The sequence below is a fragment of the Geotrypetes seraphini genome, chromosome 1, assembly GCF_902459505.1.
Source record: "Geotrypetes seraphini chromosome 1, aGeoSer1.1, whole genome shotgun sequence".
Lineage (NCBI taxonomy): Eukaryota > Metazoa > Chordata > Amphibia > Gymnophiona > Dermophiidae > Geotrypetes > Geotrypetes seraphini.
In genome coordinates, this window is record NC_047084.1 from 957358 (window position 1) to 985185 (window position 27828).

A 27828-nucleotide genomic window follows, 5' to 3' on the forward strand; every position below is an offset into this window, starting at 1 on the left:
TGAAAAGGAGGGTGATTATGTAGAAAAATTACATAAAATTAGTATCTCTAATTGAATTGTATATTTAATTTGTTTTCTATCCCGTTCTCCCTGAAGAGCTCAGGTTAACATATGTAATATACAGTTAACAGGTTACAGTTTGCCATAGTTACAGCACAAGTTTTTTTGATACAAGTTTTTATTCTAACTTGACGTATACTAGGGATCTAATAACAATATACATAAATATACAGTTCACTTTTTGAAATATCCTCGTATAATGGGCACTTAAATTTTATAGAATCAGTGCTGATATTGGCGCCTAACGTTAGGCAGAGTTAATAGAATCAGGGCCTTTGTCCCTTCTTCAATAGGTGGGCACCATCACTGTTCAACAGCCCTTGAAAAGTCATCCCCTAGTCCAAGAAGCAATGACATCTTTGCAGCCATTCATTCATCTCCAGGATTCAACCCTCTCCATTTCAATCTTTACCCACAATGGGGAGGATTGGTGAGACCTGTACACCTGATCCATGAAGTCGTTTTTAATATGTTCATAGGGATATCTAGCAATATCATTCATGCCTATAACATGAATGAATAGCATCCAATAAGTCAGTAGGTTTCCTGTCATAGAAAATTCTTCATAATATTTCATTTTATGGCACTGGGAAAACAGCAGACTTCACAAATTGTGTCTGGTTGGCTGCTGAACACCTCTTTAGCCCTCAGAAGGTATCACTAATCACTACTGTCACTAGCAGTTTTGGAGTTTTTGAGCTCCAGTTCCTGCATACCAGTTCTTCAAGGGAGGTGGAGTTGGAGTGTTGATTCTGCTGCTTTCTCTTAGGTGGACTCTTTGATGCCTCAAGACACATTTTGATGTATTTCTTGTCATGGGTGCATGATGTTCTGGTACTAGCAGTGCATAAAACCTCAAAAAGATATTCTAGTCTTCTCTGGAAAATGTGATGTCTTGGCACTGTTGTATTTTAGCCTTGCTTTATTGGGTTGGGATTAGAAGCATAGATTCACTTCTTGTGAAAGCTGTTGCAGCAAAACTACCAATCAAGTCAGAGCAAAATAGAATGCAACTCTGATTTAGATTATCTTATTTTTGTTTGATTCCCTTATTTTGGAGAAGGGTAGGGTATGGTTTTAGATGTTACTATTTTTAATATACAACTTGATGATATATATTTTTACTTGCAAACAAATATTGTGATTTGGATTTTTAGCAGTATATTGAGTTCTGTAAATGATTGAGATAAATAAGGCGGTATACAAAGTGGTATATTTTTGAGCCTGTTTGTTTTTATTCTGTCTTTTTGCATTTGTTTTACTAGTTTTGCGTTGCACACTCTAAGTGGAGAAGGATACCATACAGACGGCTGTTTTATACCTTTTATTGCGGTTTACACTGGAGCTCGATTAATATCTTTATACCTTAGCAACCATGGACCTCTGAAGAGGGAGTGTTTTCCGAAACATGGACTGTGTCAGGTCTCTTGGTTTATTATAAGGTGGTATTTTCAACTGCATAAAATATTTGGTATAATAAACATTGCCTGCATCTGGTACATAGGAGTCTGCAGTTTGTTTTTGTTTTTGCTTTGGCTGGTGATACTGCAGTTTTTGTTGGATTCCCTTGTGTTGTCCTTAATATTTAATATTTTACATGGTTACTGTTCTTATTGATATACTCGATTAATATCTTTCCCGGTTTTTTGGAAAAGTTCATGTTTTCATTCTACACTGCTACCTGGATTTCCAACTAATAAAAAGGTTCGATACAGAAGAATTCTAGGTAACTCATTTATCAGTCTTGTAGGAATTTGGAACTCTATTCCTTAGCAAATTCATACTTTCCCAGAATATTTCTTGTTTTGTAAAGCTCTGAAAACACATTTTTAATATATATGTTAATACTATATATAGTTTGATCATTGCACTAAATATCTTTTGTATTTCATATATTATTGTAACCTGTTTGGAATCCTTGTTGACATAGAACATAAATACTGAGAAGAAAATAGAATAGTACTGTGTGTGTTTTAATAACATAAGAACATAAGCAATGCCTCCGCTGGGTCAGACCCGAGGTCCATCGTGCCCAGCAGTCTGCGCAAGCGACGGCCCAACAGGTCCAGGGCCTGTGCAGTAATCCTCTATCTATACCCCTCTATTCCCTTTTCCAGCAGGAAGTTGTCCAATCCTTTCTTAAACTCCAGTACCGTGCTCTGCCCTATTACGTCCTCTGGAAGCGCATTCCAGGTGTCCACCACACGTTGGGTAAAGAAGAACTTCCTGGCATTTGTTTTGAATCTGTCCCCTTTCAACTTTTCCGAATGCCCTCTTGTTCTTTTATTCTTTGAAAGTTTGAAGAATCAGTTCTTCTCTACTCTCTCTATGCCCTTCATGATCTTGTAAGTTTCTATCATATGCCCTCTAAGTCTCCTCTTCTCCAGGGAAAAGAGACCCAGTTTCTCCAATCTCTCAGCGTATGAAAGGTTTTCCATCCCTTTTATCAGACGCGTCGCTCTCCTCTGAGCCCTTTCGAATAACGCCATAGCCTTCTTAAGGTACGGCGACCAATATTGGACACAGTACTCCAGATGCGGACGCACCATCGGCCGATACAACGGCAGGATAATTTCTTTCGTTCTGGTTGTAATACCCTTCTTGATTATGCCTAGCATTCTATTTGCCTTCTTAGTGGCCGCTGCGCACTGTGCCGTCGGCTTCATTGTCATGTCCACAATTACCCCCAAGTCCCTTTCTTGGGTACTCTCATTCAATAACATCCCTCCCATTGTATAGTTGTATCTCAGGTTTCTGCTTCCCACATGTAATACTTTACATTTTTCAATGTTGAACTTCATCTGCCATCTCGTCGCTCATTCCCCTAGTTTGTTCAAGTCCCTCTGCAATTCTTCGCAGTCCTCCTTGGTCCGAGCTCCACTAAATAGTTTGGTGTCGTCCGCGAATTTTATTATCTCACACTTCGTCCCTGTTTCTAGATCATTTATGAATATATTAAATAGCAGCGGCCCGAGCACCGAGCCCTGCGGAACACCACTCATGACCGTCCTCCAGTCCGAGTAGTGGCCTTTCACCCCTAACCTCTGTTTCCTACCCGCCAACCAGTTTCTGATCCATCTATGTATGTCTCCGTCCACTCCATGGTTCTTCAGTTTCTGGAGTAGACGTTCATAAGGCACCTTGTCAAAGGCTTTTTGGAAATCCAGGTATATGATGCCTATGGGGTCTCCTCTGTCCATCCGTTTATTAATTCCTTCAAAAAAGTGCAATAAGTTAGTTAGGCACAGTCTCCCCATGCAGAAACCATGTTGGCTGGTTATCAGAAGTTCATTTCTTTCAAAATGTTCATCGATGCTTTCTTTTATCAGTGCTTCCGCCATTTTCCCCGGAACCGAGATAAGACTCACCGGTCTGTAGTTTCCCGGGTCACCTCTTGATCCCTTTTTAAAAATGGGCGTAACGTTGGAACCAATATTAGTATCCATATCCTTTTGAAATTCATTTTTCAGCTTGTATTTTAAAGAGAAAAATTTGAATACTAATTGTATTAATTTCAGAGAATACCAGTTAGAGGCATGTACCTGCAAATTAGCACTTAACAAAATAAGGTAACACTCTTTTCAGCTACAGTGGCAAAATAATACTCAGAATTTTGGAAGTTGGTTGGCTAGGCTGAGAACTTTTCAGCTCCCGGTCATAATACTGTTTTCAGGAATACACAATAAGCCCCTTTCTGTAGATGGGCATGGCATAGGAAATGGGTCTTCCAAGTTGAGACTTTTTCACATTTTCCCTAGTATTTTGCCTAATGCAGAGCCTTTTGTAAAATTTGTCCAAGGACAGGTATTAGCTAGCACAAACAATGGCAGCATCGATACACATGGGAGGGAAAAAGCAACATCAGTAATCAGCTTCCACATATAAGTGCCAAAATGTATGCGTATAGTGGCCCAAATTTAAAAATCTTTACATACAAGTGGTGCCAATTAACTAGTATAGCTTTAAAACTTTTGTTTATTTTTGAGTCGCAATTACAAAATGGGAGACTTGAGAAGAATTGCTCCTTTCTCACTTGTTTTTGAAACTAATATATCACCAGACAATTAACATATGCTGCCTATAGCTAGCCCCCCAAGTCTTCCTCACTGCTGAATCCCACCACCTCTGATTCACATTCCTGTTTTTATATGGATGGGATGCAGATCAATGATGAAAGAGAACCACTTTTAAGAAGTGATTCCCTCCTCCTTGTTTCTTCCCCTCCCCTTCTTACCTTCCTCTTAAATTTTTTTTACTTTGATTTATTTTTCATATCCCTATCCCCAATACCTCACGTAACAAGTCTGTCTCATCAGCCACTTATGTTATATTTAGTAAATGACCCCTTTTCTTTTAAAATTGTTCCTTAATTTTAGTATTGTAAACCGACCAGATATTTGTCAATGATCTGTATGTCCAATATAGAATAAACTTGGAATAATAATCCAGGGTTGGCTGGAGACAGCATACGATCAACAAAGGCAGGTTTAAAGGACTGCAGGGGAAAGAGAGGAAGAAGGACAGATGCCAGACTATGTTGGGGCAGGAGGGAAAGACAGAGAGGATAAGTGAGGCACAGACGCTACCCCTAGATGTCTGTTCAAACTAGATTGTAAGCTCTTCAGAGCAGGGACCATCTATTACATGTCAAATGTACAGCACTGCTTATGCCTTTCAGTGCTTAAATAGTAGTAATTCTTAAGCCTTTGCTAGAATTATTACTAGAAAACCTATGCGTGCCTCAGAGCTGGTACAAATACCGATAAAGTTGTATAAAATCTATATGTATACCCATTATAAAATGATAAATTCATTTATAAATTTTCATCCTGTCCTAGTCATGCCTGAAACACATCCCTTTGAAATCAATGCATTTTTGCTATCTACACGAGTAGGTAGCAGCTTTCTAAAAATCACCCTGCTAGATTCTTGTTTAAAATAAATAAAAAATATTCTTACTGAATTAACTAATAATAATAAAAATGGACCATAGTCCTTCATATGTTTATTTCTTGTTCACTAGTTGAGTGCTTTTGAATGGACTTGGAGTTGGCTTCTGAATATGTTTTCTGAATATTTGACTAATCTCTTAAGTGAACCGGACATTTTGATTCCCCCCCAACAAAAAAAACCCCAAAAGAAAAGCTAGAAACAGTTTAGAAACAAATGCCTCAATAATTTTTCTCTTTTTCTCTAGTCAAGGTTCTTCTCTTCACGCCATGTTAGTTCTGGTTCAGATAAATGTTCTTGAATTAGAGGCCTTTGTCTGAAGGCTTTCTCTCATTTTGGCCCGGTTTCTGTAAACGGCATCCCGATTGTAGGCAGCAGTAGGTGTCCTACCACTATCTAACCAGCTAATCAGGACGCATGGGTGTTTTTTAAAATTCTTTATTCATTTTTCATCTTACAACAAATACATATATATTAAACATTTGTCAATAAATACATCATTTGAAATTCTATCATTTAAATGTTTTTTTTTTAAAAAAAAAGCTCCTGAGGCAGGCCGCCTACATTGGAGGCGCCTCCAGGAGCCTAGGGAGGTGCGCAAGGCCACCTATACTCGCCTAAGGATAGGGGAGGGTGTGGTTTTGCCTGGAAGTAGCCTTAGGTGGCCTTACGCGTCTCCCTAGGCCTACATTGTAAGTAGACGTTGTCGCTAAGCTTATCACGGCAAGGGATCTCCCTGCCGCGATAAGTTTAGCGGCTGCCTGTCGTTCCCTTCCCCCCCCAACGATCACCGACAGGAGGGATGCCCAGTCCCTCATGCTGGAACCCCCTGTAGATTTCACTGCCTGATCTCACACACACACGGACCCCCCCCACACAAACATACACTAGAACCCCTCCTATAGGCGGGGCATTAAGCACCTGGGCCAATCAGGCCTTAAGCCCTGCCCCTGTACCGGGAAGGGACAGACCCGCTTCATTCAGATGGAGGCGGGCCTGCCGGTTGGAGTGAAGACCCGGCCGACCTTCAAAAAAGGTTAGAGGGGAGTCCAGGGGGGGGGAGACCGGATGAGGGACTGCACGACCTACAGGGAGAGGGTTCTGGCAGGAGGGATTGGGGTGGTGGAAGGGTCTGGGGGTTTCTGGCAGGAGGGATTGGGCATCCCTCCTGCCAGCGATTGTTCAGGGGGATGGGCAGCCACTAAACTTATCTCAGCAGGGAGATCCCTTGCCGTGATAAGCTCAGCGGCCACGTCTACTTATATGACCTGATTCTCTAACCGGCATCTGTAACATGGATGTCGGTTAGAGAATCAGATTCTTTTTTAGGGGGTCTTAGGTGCGATTCTGTATAGGACGCCCATCGACTCCTGAGACCAGGCATCCTATACAGAATTTGGGCCTTTGTATTTAGTGGGGGAAGATGTATAGTACATGAAGCCCTAAGAGTGAATGTATCTATTGCAGTATCCTACTTCTAATATAAAGAATATGAAAGCAGTAATTGTGAATTTAGTTAGTCTAGTTTATTACTTTTCCAAAGGAAAATTGCAGTAAAATAGACTTCAAAGAGGACCTAACATTTACTTTGGTTTAGAGTAGTGCTGCCCCAGCCTACATAAATAGGTATATTGTCTTTTAAACTTTAGTAGAACTGTAATTTCCTTTCCTTATTTCACAGTGCAAAGAGAGAATGAGACCTGTCAAAGCAGCACTGAAACAACTGGATAGGCCGGAGAAGGGTCTTTCAGAGAGAGAACAGCTAGAGCACACCCGGCAGTGCTTGATCAAAATTGGAGATCACATCACAGAGTGTTTAAAAGAGTACTCCAATCCTGAACAAATTAAACAATGGAGAAAGTAAGTAGTGATCCATTTTGCATAGGTACTGTACTGTACTAACTCAAGAATCTGTTCTGGTATAATGTAGCAGCTTTGACTCATTCCTCACAATTCCTAGCTTTTGTGGCATATGTTAAGGCTTTACAAGCCTCTATATTGAACAATAATAGGAAGATATACAATAATATTCTGTGAACTACTATCAATCAATTTACTACTAAGTTTCACAGTATTTGGCTTTTTATGTTCATCTATATTTTATCCTTATCTTAGATGTATATCTAAAATATTTATGGTGATGTGCTCAGACCTGTAACCCAATAAATAGTGAAGCCACTACCATGAGTTTAACAAGGGGACCATCATTGCAACCACCTGTCCCCGACCCTCCCTAAATGATCTCGTTACTTTTCAAATACTATGATATTACTTATCTGAATGGAGAGGTTTTAGTTGTTGATCTTGGTCTTGTTAAATCTCACTGGTGACTGTGTTCTAACCAATAAAGTGAAGATTAAAATTCAATGAAGATTGTGTTTATCCTCATCAGTTCTTAACAATTCCCGTCCCCCCGACTCGAGTTTCGTCCGCTTCGTCGGGGAGGGACACTAGAAATCTAGGAGAAGCAAGATGGCCACGGTGCAGTGAGGACGCTCATTATCGGTTCTCCTGCGTTTACTATTTTCCTCGCCGATCGCACGTTCCCCGTGAGTCGGCTCGATATGCCGAAAAGAAGGGGAAGAGCGGCTGCCACAGCCCGGCAGGCTGAACTTACCCCGAGAAGACAGGAGACGATTTCGAGCTTCTTCTCTTCTTCCCCCTGGGGCGAACCGGCTCAGCCGAGGCAGAGGGAGGTCTCGGCTATCGGGAGTGATATCTCACTTAGCCCTGCAGGACCCGAGTCTCCTCAACAGCCGTGAGACCAGGGAACTACGGCGGCTCTGCAGAGACAGGAAGGATCCACCCTGAGAGAGCTGGAGGGCTCACCGGTATCCCTGGTTGCTCAGGCAGAGACTTCAGCGTTGGAGAAGGCAGAGTTGGCATCAGAAGTTGGGGGACAAATTCCATCGTCCCCCCACTGGTAAGGCCAACTGAATTCACTCTGGAATCTATCTGGACTGCTTTAGACTCACTATACAAATTATGTGCAGGAACTCTTCCTTTGGTAAATGCACATAATATAAAGATTAACTCTATGCAGGAGGAAATAAAAACTCAGGGGGAAAAGATGGATTGCCTGGATCAACGGGTCCAAGGCATTCAATTAACACAGACTATTTTAATGAAGGACAAATTGCTATTGGTAAGGAAAGTAGAAAATTTGGAAAATTATACTAAAATGTTGAATTTAAGATTACTTAACTTTCCTAAAACTTTAGCAATGACGCCTAAAGATTTATTCTACAAATTTCTGAAAGAGATATTTAAATATCCTGAGAATGGTTTTCCTCCATTACACAAAGTTTATTACCTTCCAGTTTCAAAGAAGGCTTCTAAAACTGAGGCTTCAGCTAATTTAAGCCCTATGGATGTTACAAAAATTTTGGAAACCTCAGAGGATGAAGTCATCTCATATTCTACACTTCTGGTGACATTTGTTTTTCAGCAAGATAAAGAGGCACTTCTTAGGCTGTTTTTTAGGCTTAAAGAGGTGACCTTTATGGACTCAAAGATTTCCATGTTTCCGGATGTATCTAAATTAACTCAATCCCGAAGGAAACAGTTCCTGGAAATGAGACAATTTGTATTAACTTTGGGGGCTAAGTTTCAACTCAGATATCCCTGCAAATGTTTGATCTTGTTGGATCAACATTCATATATTTTTTTTGATCCCCCCCAATTACGATTTTTTCTTGAGTCTAAAGGGGTAATGCTGTCCAGTGCTCCCACAGTGGAATAAGGTCTAGTTTTCATTTATTTGAAGAAGTAACACTGCATTTTCGTATTATAAATTTCTGTATAATATAAGGCCCTACTAATGTGAATTGCTTTTCCAATAATGTGGACTTTTTGTTGAGAGATGATTTATATTGTATTGGAAGTTGTTTAGTTTTCTTCTTTTTCCTTTTTCTTTTTAATTAATGTGTTTAATCTCTCTTTCTCATATACATATTGTATGAATGTATATCTATAAAATTAAATAAATAATAAAAAAAAAAAAGAAAAAAGAAATCTAAATCAAAATATATTCATTAATCCTGCTATTCTTATAAATCTTACAAATTATTATGAAATACAATCCAAGCTACATCTCTTCAAAGTGCTCTTTATATTCTTAATTAATAAAATTATCATAATTTGCTACCTGATATCGGCTTACTGAGACCTGATTCTTTCAAAATCCTCGGGCCATCTGAATAACTCTGCTCTACCTTTGTGCTTATATATGAGACTAAACGGGAAGGGGCTGGTCTTATTAAATCCCCAGATGTAAACGCCGCCAGGGAAATTTCGTATTTTGTTATATAGCTAACCACTCGATGTCCACATTCAAACCATGTGGGTGCAGGGTCTGCCAGTTATATATAAACCGCTGTTCTTTCTGGATTAATGTTTTCGAGATGTCTCCCTCTGTATTGTGAATTTGTATTAGCACTGTGTATTTGAGATCCTCTAGTGCATGTGATTTTTCCATCCAATGAGATACCAGGGGGGCGGAGACACGATTTTTTCTTATGTTGCTCAGGTGTTCTATGATTCGTGTTTTAATCATACGAGCCGTTTGGCCAATGTATAGTTTTTTGCAGGGACATAGTATGCAATATATTACTTTTTTTGATTCACAATTTGTTCCTGTATTTAATTTAAAGCTTCGTCCTACCTCCCCCGGTATTTCAATATTGTCCATATCCAATATATAACGGCAGACCCTGCACTTACCACAAGGCTTGTGGGGAAACTTATTCCTGATGTTATGGTGGTTTAAATTGTGTTTTAACTGTTCACCTATGTTTTTAGCTCTAGAAAATGCAAATTTAGGTTGGTCATATAAAGATGGATAATATTGCAATATTTTCCAATGTTTCAATATAATCTGTTTTATGGCATTGCTTTTATTTGTATAAGGCATGACGCAAACTAAATTTTGTTCTTCTTTTTTGTTTTGCTTGTCATGGATTAACCAAGACCGGTGACAGTTTTTTGCCCTTTTCCATGCTTTCTTCACGGTTTTCGCAGGATACCCTCTATGTATAAATTTGTTATACATATCATTCGCCTCTTTCTGAAAGTCCGTTTCCTCTGAGCAGATTCTCCGTAAACGGAGAAACTGCCCAGTAGGAATACTGTTTTTTAATGCCCGTGGGTGAAAACTCTGATACTGTAACAAAGTGTTTCTGTCAGATATCTTTTTGTGTAGAGTGGTGGAGATGTATTGATTCTGTTTGATAATCTTAATGTCTAAAAATGTAACTTGATTTTTATTTATTGTATGGGTGAAATTTATATTTTCATCTTTTTGATTAAGTTCTTCTAAAAATATATTTAAACTTTCATCTCCACCACTCCACACAAAAAAGACATCATCTATGAAACGCTTCCAGCAGGCAACATGCTGGAAGTGTGGTGATGTGTATATATGTTTTTCCTCGAACTGAGTCATATAAAGACAGGCAAGTGTCGGGGCCACTGTGGCCCCCATTGCTACCCCCTTTGTTTGAAGGAAAATATCATTTTCAAATTTAAAGTAATTATTATGTATAACTAATTCTGCTAGTTTAGTCAATAAAGATGTTTTCTGGTCTGTTAATTTAAGTTTACATAATTGGGTTTTGACTAAATTTATTGCTTCTTTCTGTGGAACATTAGTATATAATGCCACTACGTCAGCGGTGACCAATATTGAGTCTTCTGATATTGAACTTCGGGAGTATTGTTCTATGACTTGTAAGAAATGTGATGAATCTTTAATATATGACTCAGCCCGAGGAACCAGATGTTTTAATTGACTGTCTAGATATTGAGATATAGGCTCTAAAACTGAACCTATTCCAACAACTATTGGACGTCCCGGTGGTTTTGTATCTGATTTGTGTATTTTAGGTATGAAATTGATTTTGGGTATCCTGGGAAAATCGCTAGTTAAAAATTTAATTTCTTTATTGGTCAATATTTGTTGGTCCCTGGCGGTGTTTATCATTTCATCTATTCTTGATTTGATCTGCACTGTAGGATCTTGCTGTAACTTTGTATAATATGTTGTGTCATCTAATTGACGCAAAGCTTCTTCCTTGTAATCTTTATAGTCCTGGATGACAATTCCCCCTCCTTTGTCGGCCCTAGATATTATTATTGATTGATCTGCTTGAAGGTCTTGTATGATATTCCTCTGTAAATGAGTTAAATTGGAATGATTAATGGATCTGCCTTGAGATTCCAAATATTGGACGTCCCTTATGACTAATTTTTCAAAAGTTGTTATTAAGGGATCCGGTTGTCCTGGCGGCATCCAAGTGGATTTAAGTTTCAACCCCTCTGGTAAGGAAGGTGCATAAGTTTGTTTATCCTGGAAAAAATGCTTTAATTTAATAGATCGAAAAAATCTTTGGAGATGCACTCTGGCTTCAAAACTGTCATGTTTGATGCTCGGAACGAATGAAAGACCTTTCATGAGAACTTCCTCCTCCTGTTTATTCAATCCTCTCGAAGAGAGATTAAAAATCCCTGTAATTTTTGGTGTGTTTATTTCTTGTGTTTGTTCGTGCTGCGTGTTTCTACTTTTTTTGCTGTGGTTGATATTCCTTCTCTGGGTTGTATTCTTAAAAAAGATTCCGGTAAAGCATTTGGATCTTTATACACCGACTCATTGTATTGTCGAGGAACAGGTAAATTATCTTCTGAAGATGATGAATTGCTTGTGGATAAATTGAACGTGATCTTTTTGTTTTTATTGTAATTAGTGTTTTGTCTTCTCGTTTTTACATTGCGATTCATCCAAGGGTATACATAACCCTTGGTGAAATCTGCTTCGTCACGTCGAAATTTCTTTATTTTCAATTGTCGTTGTTCTTTTTGATATTTATCCATTTGAGCTAGATGTTCCTGATAGCTCATTATAAATCCTTCATCCTTTAATTGTGGCTTCACTATTTATTGGGTTACAGGTCTGAGCACATCACCATAAATATTTTAGATATACATCTAAGATAAGGATAAAATATAGATGAACATAAAAAGCCAAATACTGTGAAACTTAGTAGTAAAAGGCTTTACAAGCAACATTTAAGGGGGGGGGGAGAAAATGAATCATCCCTTCCTTAGTATCCCACAGATCAGCCCAGAACTTGTGGGTTATGTCTGTCGATCAGCAGATGGAAACACAAAGAAAGTAATTCTTGGTGATTCACCCCTCAAGGGTATTATGCAATCTTAGAACATGCAGTATTTCTGACTCCAGCAAGTGGTTATGTGCACCACTCAGTTCCTTGGTTAATCAGCACTCATAGTTCCCAATCTAATATATTTTTGGCTTTCTTAAGCTAAAATTCTTCTGTGAGGGGTGCTTAGAGTTGAGAGGCCTCCAGGTTAGTCCTGTTAAGGCTGACTCCTAGGCCAGTTTCTTAGTTCAAGTTCAATTTATTTAATATACCGCAAATATAAAACCAGAAGGCAAATCTAAGCAGTTTACAATTAAAAAATGTAAAACAACAAAAATCAAATTAAATTGGGTAAGAACAGAAAGAAGACAAAACGTAAAGAAAAATACGTGAGAAACATGGGGATAGAGGGAATCGGGGATTACAATAAAAATAAAAAGGTTGGGGAAAGGGATGAACAGTGTATTAAGGGAGGGAACAAAGAATTTAAATCTGCCCACACAGAAGAAAAGTAGCCATCAGGAGGAAGTAAGTTAAGTGCTAAAGGCCAAAGAGAAGTAGTATGCCTTTAATTGTGCCTTGAAGGTTACAAATGATTTCTCTGACCGAAGGTTAAAAGGCAAAGAATTCCAAAGTAGGAGCCATAACACAGAATGTAGAATTCCTATGGAAATCCAGAAAAAGTTGTCTAAATGAGGGCATGACTAACAACTGCTGTTGTGAGGAGCATAAGGTTCTTTGAGGCGACTATGGGATCAGATGACCACTCGAGAGAATCTGGTGGGAAAGGATATTATATTTAAAGGGGTTGTGATATGACACCGGAAGCATGTGTTCTGATCTTAGAAGCGGTGAGATGTGATCGAACTGAGAACATTACTCACCTCCAAACCAAAACACACAAAATATTCACATCTCAAATGGGTCCTGGCACCCTACCCTCTGGTCAGACCACTACAAATATTCATTCTCTATCAACTGGGCTCAAAATAACAGCAAACCCATCCCAAAAAAATCGCACATCAAGATCAGACCGAAAATTGAACCTACCACATTCTGGAACACAGTCGACCCAGAAATAGACCCCAACAACCCCAAAGACTTCATAAACAGTTGGCGGACCCTCAGCGAAACTACATTAAACGAACTAGCTCCAATAAAAAACAAAAACAAAATAGACAGACCATCCAACAAATGGTTCGACGACGAACTCTTACAACTAAAAAGGAAATGCAGACAACTAGAAAGGTCATGGAAAAAACAGAAACACAATCATACCAAAGATAAATGGAAAATCCAAATCAAACTATACAATACCAAACTAAAGGAAAAACGAAAAAACTTCTACTCTAAACTCATCGGCACCGAAAAACCAGACACTAAAAAACTTTTCGACATCGTAAGAAACCTCACCGACACCAAACCATGTCTCGCCACCCAAGGAAACCAAACTCCCACAGCCACCCAATTAGCGGACCATTTCAAACACAAAATCATCACAACCAGATCCACATTCAACAATTCACGAATCAACTTAGAAGAAATACAAATCAATCCCACAATAGATGAAGCAATCCCAGCAGACAGGATCTGGACAACCTTCCCAAAGATACAATGGTCAGACGTAGACAGACTTTACAAAAAATACAGCAAATCATCATGTGACCTGAACAATTGTCCCCCATACTTACTAACTACAGCCTCCACCAAATTTAAAGCCAACCTCACACTATGGCTTCAAACTACACTAAGGGAAGGTCATTACCCACCGGAACTAGGAGAAATCATAATTACTCCTATCCTAAAAGATCCCAAAGGTCCTATAGACAATCCTACAAACTACAGACCAATCGCCTCAATCCCTCTATATATCAAACTAACAGAAGGCCTAGTCGCACAATATCTCTCCAATTTCCTTGAAAACCATCATATACTACATCCATCCCAATCTGGATTCAGATCTAACCATAGCACAGAAACCCTACTGATATCACTATTAGACACAGCCCGACAACACCTTAGCAAAGGAAACAAACTACTTCTCATTCAACTCGATCTCTCTGCTGCATTTGACCTAGTTGACCACCCCACACTACTCCAGACATTAGATGCAATTGGAATCTCGGGTAATGTTTACAACTGGTTCCAAGGCTTCCTCAAAACACGAACATACAGAGTCAAGTCAAAAGAGCATCTATCCGACCCATGGTCAAACCCATGCGGAGTACCACAAGGATCACCATTATCTCCTATATTATTCAACCTCTTCATAGCATCCCTCGGCAACACCCTAGATGCCCTAAACACAATATCATTTAGCTATGCGGATGATATAACAATCCTCATCCCCTTCAACATACAAGACCCCCTATCCACAAACCACCTGAATATAATAATGGAAACGGTAGAAAAATGGATGTCAAGTCATAAACTGAAACTGAACTCAGAAAAAACTAAATTCCTACTATTAGAGAAGGAAAAAAAACCATCATGCACAGAACTGGAATTAAACACAATCAAGTACCCAATGCAAAGCACACTCAAGATCCTAGGAATTCAACTAGACAGAAATTGCACAATGCAGTCCCAAATCCACAAAATCATCCAAAGAGCATTTTTCACAATGCGTAACCTAAGAAAAATAAGAAAATTCTTCATCAAAGATCAATACAAGATAGTAGTACAATCCCTAGTACTAAGCATAGTAGACTACTGCAACAGCCTATACCTATCATGCCCAAACTACATGATAAAACAATTACAAACTGTTCAGAACACGGCCCTCAGACTCATCTACTCCCTCAGCAAATTTGACCACATCACCAACGCTTACCTTGAATCACACTGGCTACCAATAAAAGCAAGATCCCAGTTCAAATTCTACTGTCTACTATACAAAGTAACACACGGAACAGCACCCAGCTACCTAAACAAAAGTCTACACCGTAATCTCTCACACAGAATAAGGAGAACTCAAAAACTATTCGCTTACCCTCCTCTCAAAGGTGTAAGACGCAAGAAAATATATGACAGCCTTTTAGCTACACAGGCAGCAAAAATTGACACTACCATCTCCAATCTACTGATCAATTCAATAGACATAAAGGAATTCCGAAAAGAAATCAAAACTCATCTCTTCAAAAAATACTTTCCATCATCTTAACCTCTACATAGCACTAGAAAATACACACACGAACACCACCAGCATAACTATACCTAAACATTGTACAACTCACTTCAACAACCTACTATTTATCTACTATATGCTCTAAATGCTTCCTGGAAACGTCCAGACTAATCAATTGTAACTTGATACTTTCCTGATTCTATATACTGTATTATTCCTGAAATTATACAGTATCTTAATTTGTAATCCGCTTAGAACCGCAAGGCACAAGCGGAATAGAAATCTGTAATGTAATGTAACATTGATGTACTAATCTCACTGCAGTATTCTGGACTAATTGTAGATGATGTAATTGGTATTTCGGGAGTCCAATAAGAATAGAATTGCAATAATCAAGTTTGCTCAAAACAATAGAATGTATTAGAATACGGAGTGAACTTTGTTGAAGAAATAAACAAATGGATCAAATTTGGCAGAGAGCAAAGAAAGATGAGGAAACCAACTTAGAAATGTGTGAATGAAAGCTTAGGGTATTAGCTATTATTACACCCAGAATTTTGGTTTTATATGAGAATTGTAAGGGGACTCCTTTCATAGTGAAATGTGAAGTATTTTCAGGCTGGAACCCAGTCAAATATGGTGTTCTTTCTGGAGTTTGAGTACTAGAGGACAATACTTGATGGTGCTAAGTCTCATCCCTCCTCCCCCAGTGCCACTGTAATTGCATGGAGCTTGTTGTCTAGTGTTTGTAGCAAGGATGAGAGGCACCTGGAGTGGTGACACCCCTCCCCTGCCCTTGTCTCCACGTCAGTCCCTGTCCCGTCCCATCCCTCCCGCTTCTTTCCCGGTCCCGCCTAACACAAGTGCACCCCCCCTGCTCCTTCCCAAATCCCTCTTGACGCGAGCGTCCCCTCTTCCCTTTTACCTCTAGTTGAAGTTGTTGCTCGTGGCAGTCAACAACATGCTCCTCGCAGCCCCTTTAGCTCTCCCTCTGATGTCACTTCCTATATGAAGTACCCGGAAGTGATGTCAGCGGGAGAGCCGATGGGGTCGTGAAGAACACATTGACAGCCGCAAACCACATCTTCAACTAGGGGGGAAGGAAAGGGGGGAATGCATGGAGTAGAATAATCGGAAGAGATAGGGAGTGGAAAGGAGGAGTGCCGGCACCCCCACTAACATGGCACCCAGGGCGGTCCGCCCCTCTCTTCACCCCCACCCCCTTACCATGCCTTTGTCTAATACTGCAGATTTGGGTAGCAGTTTACCTTCATGCCAGTCTTCAGAGTTTGAGCTTTAGGCAGCCTGCTTTGCTTCTGGCACCGTTACCAGGGTCTCTGTTTCCCTATACTGTGATTGTTCTCCTTTTCTCAATTTTAGCTGCACTTCTGTTGATGCCAGCTATGTTTTCTGGTTGCTAAAGTTCTTCCTGAAGCTTATCCTATATTTACCTTGATAACCTAGCATGAACACATTAAAAGTTAAGTGTATTAAGGTTTTGATACACTGCTCATGAGCAGAAGACTTCCAAAGCGGTTTTCAATTGCATATCGTTTCTGCCATTGTAATTAAGGATCTCGACTTCCTCAATCTGTAGCTCAGGAAAACTTACTCTTCTGTGTCGCTCTCTAGACAGGTAGAGTTCTTTACTTATGGGTAATATCTCACTGGGACCAGCAGGTGGAGACAGACCAAATCTTTGGTTGTAGTTTATTAGCTGAGACTCCCTCTCCTAACCCAGTCTTTCTCAGTCTCCAAGCAGGTGAGATAGGAAAAAATTTAAGGCTCCCCCCTGTAAGAGCTGTTGAATTTTGTTTAGGACTCCTGGTCCCATTTCTGGTGCCGGATGGAGCTTGGATGGGTCCTGCTTAGGTATCTGTCCGATCTTGGGGGTGTCAAACCCGGTGGGTCTCGTGCTAGTCCCTCCCCCCACCTTCCTCCACCTCCCCAAGTTTTTTGTAGAGGTGCCTCAGCTGGCAGCCTGGCCACCGAAACCAGTCAGGCTTCCGGCTTAGAGAGCCAGTGGCGTCTGTTCTGGAAAAAAAAAAAATTCTGAGGCTGTGCTGGTCTAAAGGGTACTTTCCCTTTAAATTTACTGTATTTTAATGTATTTTTCTGCTAACCGGCACTTTTATTCTAGCCAGGATACATATGGAACAATGAGTACTTATGAGATTCAGCAGTTTCTTTACCACTATAATTCCAAGCAAGCAAATGGAATAAATGTTTAACCAACTTTATCTCAAACGCTCTTTCTTACCAAACTTTTAGGAAGTCAATCAAAACTAATCTGTTTGACAAATTTTTCTGACTCCATTTCTACCATGATGTACTTCTAAAACACTTTCAGGAAAAATTGATTAATCTTACCATGTTAATGTAATTTTGAATTTTTTTTATAATATCGCTGTCTGCATACAGTCTCTTCCTCTGTAAACCGCTCTGAAATGTTTGGTATTGCGGTATATAAAAATAAAGTTATTATTATTATTAGTGAATCAAGTAAGCTTAGCCTATGTTAATGCCAATTTTTAAAAAGGGTTCCATGGGAGATCCAATTACAGACTGGTAAGCCTGACTTCAGTGCCGGGCAAAATGGTGGAAACAATTATAAAAAATAAAATTGTATAACATGTTGACAACAGACTACAAAACCTTCAAAAAAGAAACTAAAACCCTTCAAAAAACACATAAAACCTGTTTAACATGACCAGTTCCTTCCATAACTCCACCCATCACACACTCCACCCATATCCAAGCTAAAATGTTCCTAATTACCCAACATGTTGCTCCTTAAGTTCTCAACAAGTCTTATGTAATTCTTAAGTTCTCGACAACTCTTATGTAAATTCTTAAGTTCTCGACAGTTCTTATGTAATTCTTATGTAATGCGTACGACAATTCTTATGTAATGTTACAACTCTTGTAACCTGATATCTCTTTTGTAATCCGCCTTGAACTGCAAGGTAATGGCGGAATATAAATCACTACTGTAATGTAATGGGTTCAGTTGAGGGGGATCTTTCCTCACCAATTTGCTTGACTTCTTTTAAGGTGTGAATAAACGTGGATAAAGGTGAGATGATCGATATAGTGCAATGGTCTCAAACTCAAACCCTTTGCAGGGCCACATTTTGGATTTGTAGGTACTTGGAGGGCTTCAGAAAAATAGTTAATGTCTTATTAAAGAAATGACAATGGATCTTATGATCAGACAGCGAGGGAAACATCAGGTAAAGGGAGCTTGTTGGGAGGAGACTAAGGGGCATGGAGACACAAGGGGACTGGGTGGCACGAGAGCGAAAGCTGAGGGCAATATAGGGGTGCCACAAGGCGAGGGGGATCAAACGGAGGCTCAAGGGATGATAGCCCAGGAGGGGGCCGGTAGGGCTAGAAAACCCAGAGGAAAAGCGGGGAAGTGGGGTGGCGGGAATGTGGGGAAACTGAAAGCTACGAGGGTAAGGGCTAAGGGCAAAGCAGAAGCACAGGGAACAGGAAAACTGCCCGAAGTTCAAGGGGAGGCGGCCCAGGTAAATACAGAGGTGGAGGAAAAACGACGGGACCTGCGGTGCTTGTACGCAAATGCAAGAAGCCTCATGGCCAAGATGGGTGAACTAGAGGTCGTGGCCAAGGGGGAAGACCTGGATATAATTGGAATTACAGAAACATGGTGGACAGAGGAGAATCAATGGGAGGTGGCGCTGCCGGGGTACAAGCTCTACAGGAGGGACAGGACCCACAAGAAGGGGGGAGGCATAGCACTATATATAAAGGACTCTATCTACTCGGTCGGGATGGATATGGCAAAGAAGGCAGAGGGGCTGGAATCGCTATGGGTCAAATTGCCGGGAAACAAGGGTGCAGGCATAAAACTGGGGCTGTACTATCGCCCACCTGGTACGCCGGAAGGAGTCGGACACGACTTGGAAGCTGAACTGAGACAAGAATGCAGGACTGGAAGTGTAACAGTGATGGGGGACTTCAACTACCCGGGGATTGACTGGAGTATGGGTCACTCCAACTGCACTAGGGAATCAGGATTTGTAGAAGCTGTGAGGGACTGCTTCATGGAGCAACTAGTCAGAGAACCAACACGAGGGAGTGCTACTCTTGACCTCATCCTAAACGGATTAGGGGGGCCTGCAAGAGGGGTAGAAGTGGGAGAACCACTAGGCAACAGTGACCACAACGCGATCAGATTCACATTAGAAAGGGGGACACCCACAGTAAGGAGGACCGCAACAACCGCGCTCAACTTCAGGAAAGGGAACTATGTTGCTATGAGGGAAATGGTGGGGAGGAAGCTCAGAAACATCCTTAGGATGGAGACTGTAGGAAGCGCCTGGACCCTATTCAGGGACACCCTGCAGGAAGCACAAAGAATGTACGTCCCCAGTTTCAGGAAAGGCGGCAAGAACAATCGGTCAAAGGACCCGGTTTGGATCTCAACAGAAGTAAAGAGGGCAATAAATGACAAAAAAGTATCCTTCCGGAGATGGAAAAAGGACCCAACGGAGGAAAATCTCCAGGCGCACAAGAAATGCCAAAAGGAATGCCACCGAGAGGTTAGAAAAGCAAAAGGGAAATACGAAGAGGGGCTGGCCAGGGAGACGAAAAACTTCAAGGCATTCTTCAGTTACGTAAAGGGGAAGCGACCAGCGAGAGAAGAGGTGGGGCCGTTGGACGATGGGGATAGGAAGGGAGTGATTAAGGAGGATAAAGAGGTAGCTGAGAGGTTGAACACGTTCTTCTCGTCGGTTTTCACGAGAGAAGACACATCTAATATACCGGACTCAGAGGAGCTCATGAGTGGAGAACAGGCTGAAAAATTGGAACACATAGAGGTAAGTAAGGAGGATGTCCTCAAACAGATAGACAGGTTAAAGTGCGGCAAATCGCCGGGCCCAGACGGGATCCACCCAAGGGTTCTAAAGGAACTAAGACAAGAAATAGCGGGCACAATCCAGCATGTTTGCAACCTATCCTTGAAAACTGGAGAGGTACCAGAGGACTGGAAATTGGCGAATGTCACACCTATCTTCAAGAAGGGATCGAGGGGTGACCCCGGGAACTACAGGCCGGTGAGCCTGACTTCAATTATAGGGAAGATGGTGGAAGCTATGATCAAGGACAGTATTTGCGAGCACATCGAGGGAAATGGCCTACTGAGAACAAGCCAGCATGGATTCTGTAAGGGAAGGTCATGCTTAACGAACCTTCTGTACTTCTTTGAGGGAATAAGCAGTCGGGTGGACAATGGGAACCTATAGACATCATTTACCTCGATTTTCAAAAGGCTTTCGACAAGGTGCCACATGAAAGGCTGCTTAGGAAGCTGTGGAATCACGGGGTGGGAGGGGATGTGCACAGATGGATCGAGCACTGGTTGTCGGGTAGACTGCAGAGGGTCGGAGTAAAGGGACAATATTCTGACTGGCGGGGAGTCACGAGCGGTGTGCCACAGGGATCGGTGCTGGGGCCGTTACTCTTCAACATATTTATCAATGACCTGGAAAAGGAGGCAAAGTGCAAGGTTATAAAATTTGCAGATGATACCAAACTGTGCGGCAGAGTTAGGTCCAGGGAGGAGTGTGAGGACCTGCAAAGGGACCTGGACAAGCTGGAAGACTGGGCAAACAAATGGCAAATGCGCTTTAACGTGGAAAAATGCAAGGTCATGCATATAGGGAAAAAGAACCCGTTGTTCAACTACAAATTGGGGGGGGCATTGTTGGGAGACAGCAGACTTGAGAGAGACTTGGGTGTGCTGGTGGTTGCATCACTGAAGCCATCTGCACAGTGCGCAGCAGCCTCGAAAAAAGCCAACAGGATGCTGGGCATCATAAAGAGGGGCATAACAACCAGGACGCGGGAAGTCATCATGCCATTGTATCGAGCGATGGTGCGTCCACATCTGGAATACTGCGTTCAATATTGGTCGCCGTACCTCAAGAAAGACATGGCGGTACTTGAGAGAGTCCAAAGGAGAGCAACGAAACTGGTAAGAGGGCTGGAACACTGCCCATACGCTGAGAGGTTGGATAGGCTGGGACTTTTCTCTCTGGAAAAAAGGAGGCTCAGGGGAGATATGATAGAGACCTTCAAGATCATGAGGGGCATAGAGAGGGTAGATAGGGACAGATTCTTCAGGCTGAAGGGGACAACAGGTACGAGGGGGCATTCGGAGAAACTGAAGGGAGATAGGTTCAAAACAAATGCAAGGAAGTTTTTTTTCACGCAAAGGGTCGTGGACACTTGGAATGCGCTACCGGAGGAAGTGATCAGGCAGAGTACGGTACAGGGATTCAAACAGGGATTGGACGAATTCCTGAGGGATAAAGGGATCGTGGGATACTGAGGGAGGAGCTGGGATGTAACACAAGTATAGAAAGCTAATAAGTATAGAAGCCCAACCAGGTCGTGCATGCGCAAGACCGGAGGGTTAGGACTTCGATGGGAAGATGGGACTTCAATGGGAAGCCAAGGAGGCAGGGGAGCCCCTTCTGGTGATTCAGACAGGTCGTGACCTGTTTGGGCCGCCGCGGGAGCGGACTGCCGGGCAGGATGGACCTATGGTCTGACCCGGCGGAGGCACTGCTTATGTTCTTATGTTCTTATGCATGAGGTAAACTCTGTATAGTTTATAATTCTTTCCTTTTGGCTAAGTCTTTATAATAATATTGTAATTTATAGCTAAAGAGACATATGATCAAGAAACTGTTTTATTTTACTTTTGTGATTGATAAAATACCGAGGGTCTCAAAATAATACCTGACGGGCCACATGTGGTCCCTGGGCCGCAAGTTTGAGACCACTGATATAGTGTATCTCGATTTTCAGCAAGCTTTTGACAAAGTTCCTCCTGAAAGGCTCCTGAGAAACTTAAGAGTCGTGGGATAGGTGGCAAAGTTCAGTTATGGATTAGGAATTGTTTATCGGATAGAAAACAGAAGGTACGGTTAAATGGTCATTTTTCTCAATGGAGGAGAGTTAACAGTGGAGTGCCGCAGGGATCTATACTGGGACTGGTGCTATTTAACTTATTTATAAATGATCTATGAAATTGGAACGACGAGTGAGGTGATTAAATTTGCAGATGACACTAAACTGTTCAAAGTTAGTAAAATGCATGCAGATTGTGAAAAATTGCAGGCAGACCTTAGGAATTTGGAAGACTGGGTATCCAAATGGCAGATGAAATTTAATGTAGACAAATGCAAAGTGATGCACATTGGGAAGAATAACCCAAATCACAGTTACCAGATGCTAGGGTCCAACTTGGAGGTAAGCACCCAAGTAAAGGATCCGGGTGTCTTTGTAGGCAATACGATGAAACCTTCCATCCAATTTATGGCAGCGGCCAAAAAAGCAAGCAAGATGCTAGGGATTATTAAAAAGGGGATGGTTAACAAGACCAAGAAGGTTATAATGCCTCTATCTTGCTCTATGATGCGATCTCACCTGGGCTTTTTCATTCAATTCTGGTCTCCTTATCTCAAGAAAGATATAGCAGCACTAGAAAAGGTTCAAAAAAGAGTGACCAAGATGATAAAGGGGATGGAATGCCTCACATAAGAAGAAAGACTAAAAGGTTAGGTTAGGGCTCTTCAGCTTGATAAAGAGACAGCTGAGGGGAGATATGATTGAAGTTACAAAATTATGAGTTGGAGTAGAATGGGTACAAGTGGATTGATTTTTCACTCCGTCAAAAATTACAAAGACTAGGGTACACTCAATGAAATTACAGGGAACTTTTAAAACCAATAGCATGAAATATTATTTCACTTAGAGAATAATTAAGCTCTGGAACACATTGCCAGAGGTCATGGTAAGAGCAGATAGCATAGCTGGTTTTCGTAAAAGTTTGGACAATTTCATCGAGGAAAAGTCCATAGTTGGTTATTGAGAGAGACATGGGAGAAGCCACTGCTTGCCCTAGATCGGTAGCATGGAATGTTGCTACTCTTTGGGTTTTGGCCAGGTACTAGGGACCTGGATTGGCCACTGTGAGAACGGGCTACTGGGCACAATGGACCATTGATCTGACCCAGTAAGGCTATTATGTTCTTACCCTTATCCAGTCTGTAGTGTTTTACTTTGGTTTGACAGTAATTTACTGAGCTGGATCAGGTATTTTAATTTTTCCAATCTCAGCTGGGCTTACCTGCACAAACTAAGTTATGTTTATCTCAAATATTTTTGCTTTTGCAGACTGAGCTGTGATTAACCTCACCATCTTTCCTGGGTTTCTTTTCTTAGACTTAGCTGTTTTTCACCTCACAGATGAAGCTGTGTTTATCTTCATGGATACAGCTATGCTTGATCTCATACACTCAGTTGAAGCTCATCTTCATAGGCTCTGTCTTGTCTTAGCTTACATACTTTGCTTAGTCTTTCAGATTTGGTTGTACTTAGCCTCGTTGACTCAGTCACACTTATTTTCTCAGATTCATCTAGCCTTAACTTCTAGTCCCAGCTCTTTCTTCCCACAGGCATGCTTTCTTGCATAGAATCAATGGAAGATGCCTTCTTTCAGTTCAGTTGAATTTAGCCTTATGGAACCATATGTGCTTTCCTCACAGTATCCTGTGGACTAAAGGTAGTGGTCAGTGGAGATCACTCTGTGGAAAAATGTTACCAGTAGTGTGCCTCAGGGTTTGGTTCTTAGGCCTGTTCTTTTTAACATTTTTGTAAGTGATATTGCTGAAGGGACTGTCAGGTAAGACTTGCCTCTTTGTGGATTATACCAAAATCTATATAGTAGACACCCCTAATTGTGTGAATAACATGAGAAAGGACCTAGCAAAGCTTAAAGAATAGTCTGAAATTTGTCAACTTAGATTTAATGCTAAAAAACGCATGTCATGAATTTGGGTTGCAAAAACTCAAGGAAATGGTACAGTTTAAGGAGTAAAGAACTTTTGTGCATGAAAGAGGAGCGGGACTTGGGTGTGATAGTATGTGATGATCTTAAGGTGGCCAAACAGGTTGAAGAGGAAATGGTGATATCTATTGGAAAAAATGAGGTATTGATGCTACTGTATGAGACTCTGCTGAGACCTCATTTAGAATATTGTGTACAATTCTGGAGACTGCACCTTCAAAAAGATACTGTGTTTCCCCGAAAATAAGACCTAGCATGGTTTTTGTGGTAGGTCTTAATATAAGCTCTACCCCTGAAAATAAGCTCTAGTCACTGGCAGCAGTGTTTTCCCCCGCCGCGCAGCCGAACCCCCGCTGACCCTCCATCCTTCCCTCCCTCCCATCTGAACCCCGCCGACCGCTGAAAAGTTAGTTGAAGTTTGTGTGTTCAACTAGGAAATGCAAAGGTCCTAAGGGTTGCAAGTTTGACAGTAAGGGAAGCTGGCTTGGTGCTAGCAACAAGTTATATACACAAAGAACTCTAATGTCTCCTAAAGCCTTTCATTTTCCCCCATTCAAACTCATTTAATATTAAAATGTCATAGTTACCCAAATAAAGATTGCATTGTAATGTATTGTACTGTCCTTTGCCATACCTCCCTCTAGAGCAGCGTCGGGCCGGCATCAATCTAAACAGGCTACTTGGCGGCCTTCTGCCGGGGCCTTCCTTTTGCTGTGTTACTGATAACATCATCAATGATGCGGCAGAGGGAATTCCCCGACAGAGGAGGCTGCAAAGCAGGAGAAATTACAGCAGGACTACCCTAATTGAACAGTTCAAGATCCTAGGAAGGAAACTGAAGCTGAGGACACAGAAGATAGCATTCTCAGAGATTCTGCCAGTACCGAGGGCAGACGTGAAGAGGCAGACCGAGCTACAAGCAATAAACGCTTGGTTGAGGAGATGGTGCGAAGAAGAAGGATTCCTTTTTGTAAGAAACTGGACAACTTTTTGGGGGAAGAACAAGCTCTTCAGGAGGGACGGACTACACCTGAGCAAGGCAGGAACGAGACTGCTAGCAAACAACGTCAAGAGAGGAATTGAGCAGGCTTTAAACTGAGAAGAAGGGGAAAGCCGATAATCGACCTGACGTCGACGGTTCGGACAAGAGTATCCAAAGAAGATACTGAGCGGGAAAAATGCTGGGAACAGGCAAGAGACGAACAACAGAAGCTGTTGACCAACAAAAAGGGCAAACAGATAAACTTAGAGGAACAGGAGAGATCAGGAAATCAGGTTGCAGACGAAAAAGATACACCAAAACATGAGGAAGAAAAGAACAGAAAAGATACACCAAAAAATGAGGAAGAAAGGAACAGAAATGAGGGACTGGCAGCCCAACTAGGGGAAGGTAAGAGAAGCAAAACACATGTAAAACCAGCAGAGAAAAGAAAAGACCAGGACTTAAATTGCTTGTACGCTAATGCAAGGAGCCTAAAGACCAAAATGGGAGAATTAGAAGCCATAGCCAAAAAAGAAAACCTAGACATCATTGGAATCACGGAAACATGGTGGAATGAGGATAACCAGTGGGACGTAGTGCTGCCAGGGTACAAACTCTATAGAAGAGACAGGACCCATAAGAGGGGTGGAGGAATAGCACTATACATAAAAGACACCATTCCCTCGTCCGGAGTGGATATAGAACCAAAGGCGGAAGGACTGGAGTCATTATGGGTCAAATTACCAGGAAAAAGTGGCCTTGACATAAGATTGGGTCTATACTATCGTCCACCGGGACAAACGGAAGCAAACGACAAAGATCTGGCAGCAGAACTGAGGCGGGAAGGCAACAACAGTAATGTGACAGTAATGGGAGATTTTAACTACCCCGGGATTAACTGGAATATTGGAAACTCAAACTGTGCGAGGGAAACAGAATTCCTAGAGGCTGTGAGGGACTGCTTTATGGATCAGCTTGTCAAGGAACCAACAAGAGGATATGCCACTCTTGACCTAATCCTCAACGGAATAGGGGGACCTGCAAAAGAAGTGGAAGTAGTAGGACCACTAGGAAACAGCGATCACAACATGATCCAGTACAAATTAGGAGTAAGTACAGCAAAAGGGAAGAGAACCACAGTGACAACGTTCAACTTCAAGAAAGGGAACTATGATGCTATGAGAGCAATGGTTAAAAAAAAACTTAGAAACAGCTCAAGGAAAACAGAAACGGTAGAGCAAGCCTGGTCTCTATTCAAGGGCACAGTGCAAGAAGCACAACATATGTACATCCCCAGATTTAGAAAAGGGTGCAAAAAAAACCGAACAAAAAACCCCGCATGGATAAACGACGAGGTGAAGAAAGCGATAGGAGACAAGAAAAAATCATTCCGGAAATGGAAAAAGGACCAAACTGGGGAAAACTGGAATGAACACAGGAAACGCCAAAGAGAATGTCATCAAGTGGTTAGGAGAGCGAAAAGAGAATACGAAGAGAAACTGGCCAGGGAAGCAAAAAACTTCAAATCATTCTTCAGATATGTTAAGGGGAAGAAACCAGCGAGGGAGGAAGTAGGACCGTTGGATGATGGAGACAAAAAGGGAGTGATAAAGGAGCAAAAAGAGGTAGCCGACAGGTTAAACAAGTTCTTCTCGTCAGTCTTCACAAGCGAGGACACATCCAGTGTACCGGAACCCGACGTGATCTTCCATGGTGACCAAGAAGAAAAACTGTCAGCAATAGAGGTGAGCCATGAGGATGTCCTCCAACAGATAGATAGATTGAAAAGCGACAAATCACCAGGCCCGGACGGAATCCACCCTAGGGTACTAAAAGAACTAAGAAACGAGATAGCGGGAATACTCCAAAGAGTTTGCAACCTATCCTTGAAAACTGGAGAGATTCCGGAGGACTGGAAGATAGCAAATGTTACACCTATCTTTAAAAAGGGGTCAAGAGGAGACCCGGGAAACTATAGGCCGGTAAGTTTGACATCGGTTCCAGGCAAGATGGTAGAAGCACTGATAAAGGACAGCATCTGTGAGCACATCGAAAAAAATGGGCTGATGAAAGCGAGCCAACATGGCTTCTGCAAGGGAAGATCGTGCCAAACAAACTTACTGCACTTCTTTGAGGGGGTAAACAGCCAGTTGGACAAAGGGGAACCTTTAGACATCATTTACCTTGACTTCCAAAAGGCCTTTGACAAGGTACCCCATGAGCGGCTGCTTAGGAAGCTGTGGAACCACGGGGTGGAAGGGGACGTATACAGATGGATCAAACACTGGTTGGCAGGCAGGAGACAGAGGGTTGGAGTGAAGGGTCACTACTCGGGCTGGAGGAAAGTCACGAGCGGAGTTCCGCAGGGGTCTGTACTTGGACCGCTGCTGTTCAATATATTTATAAATGACCTGGAAACGGGGACGAAATGTGAAGTTATAAAATTTGCGGACGACACTAAACTCTGTAGAAGGGTTAGAACTACGGAAGAGTGTGAGGATCTACAAAGGGACCTAAACAAACTGGAGGAGTGGGCGAATAAATGGCAGATGAAATTCAATGTAGGGAAATGCAAGGTCATGCATATAGGGAGAAAAAACCCGATGTTCAGCTACCAAATGGGGGGATTAGTATTAGAGGGAAGTAACCTTGAAAGAGATTTGGGTGT

The 27828-nt window shown here is 41.6% G+C and overlaps 1 protein-coding gene across 6 annotated transcripts in view; it reads left to right on the forward strand.

Moving 5' to 3' along the window:
- The window catches only part of CHD1 (chromodomain helicase DNA binding protein 1), a 621819-nt gene that overhangs the window by 535393 nt on the left and 58598 nt on the right, over nucleotides 1-27828 (forward strand). For all 6 annotated transcript variants that reach the window (XM_033962744.1, XM_033963070.1, XM_033962661.1 and 3 more), the window contains one exon: nucleotides 6692-6870. In XM_033962744.1, the coding sequence (XP_033818635.1) occupies nucleotides 6692-6870 (179 nt within the window). The remainder of the gene's footprint in view (nucleotides 1-6691; nucleotides 6871-27828) is intronic.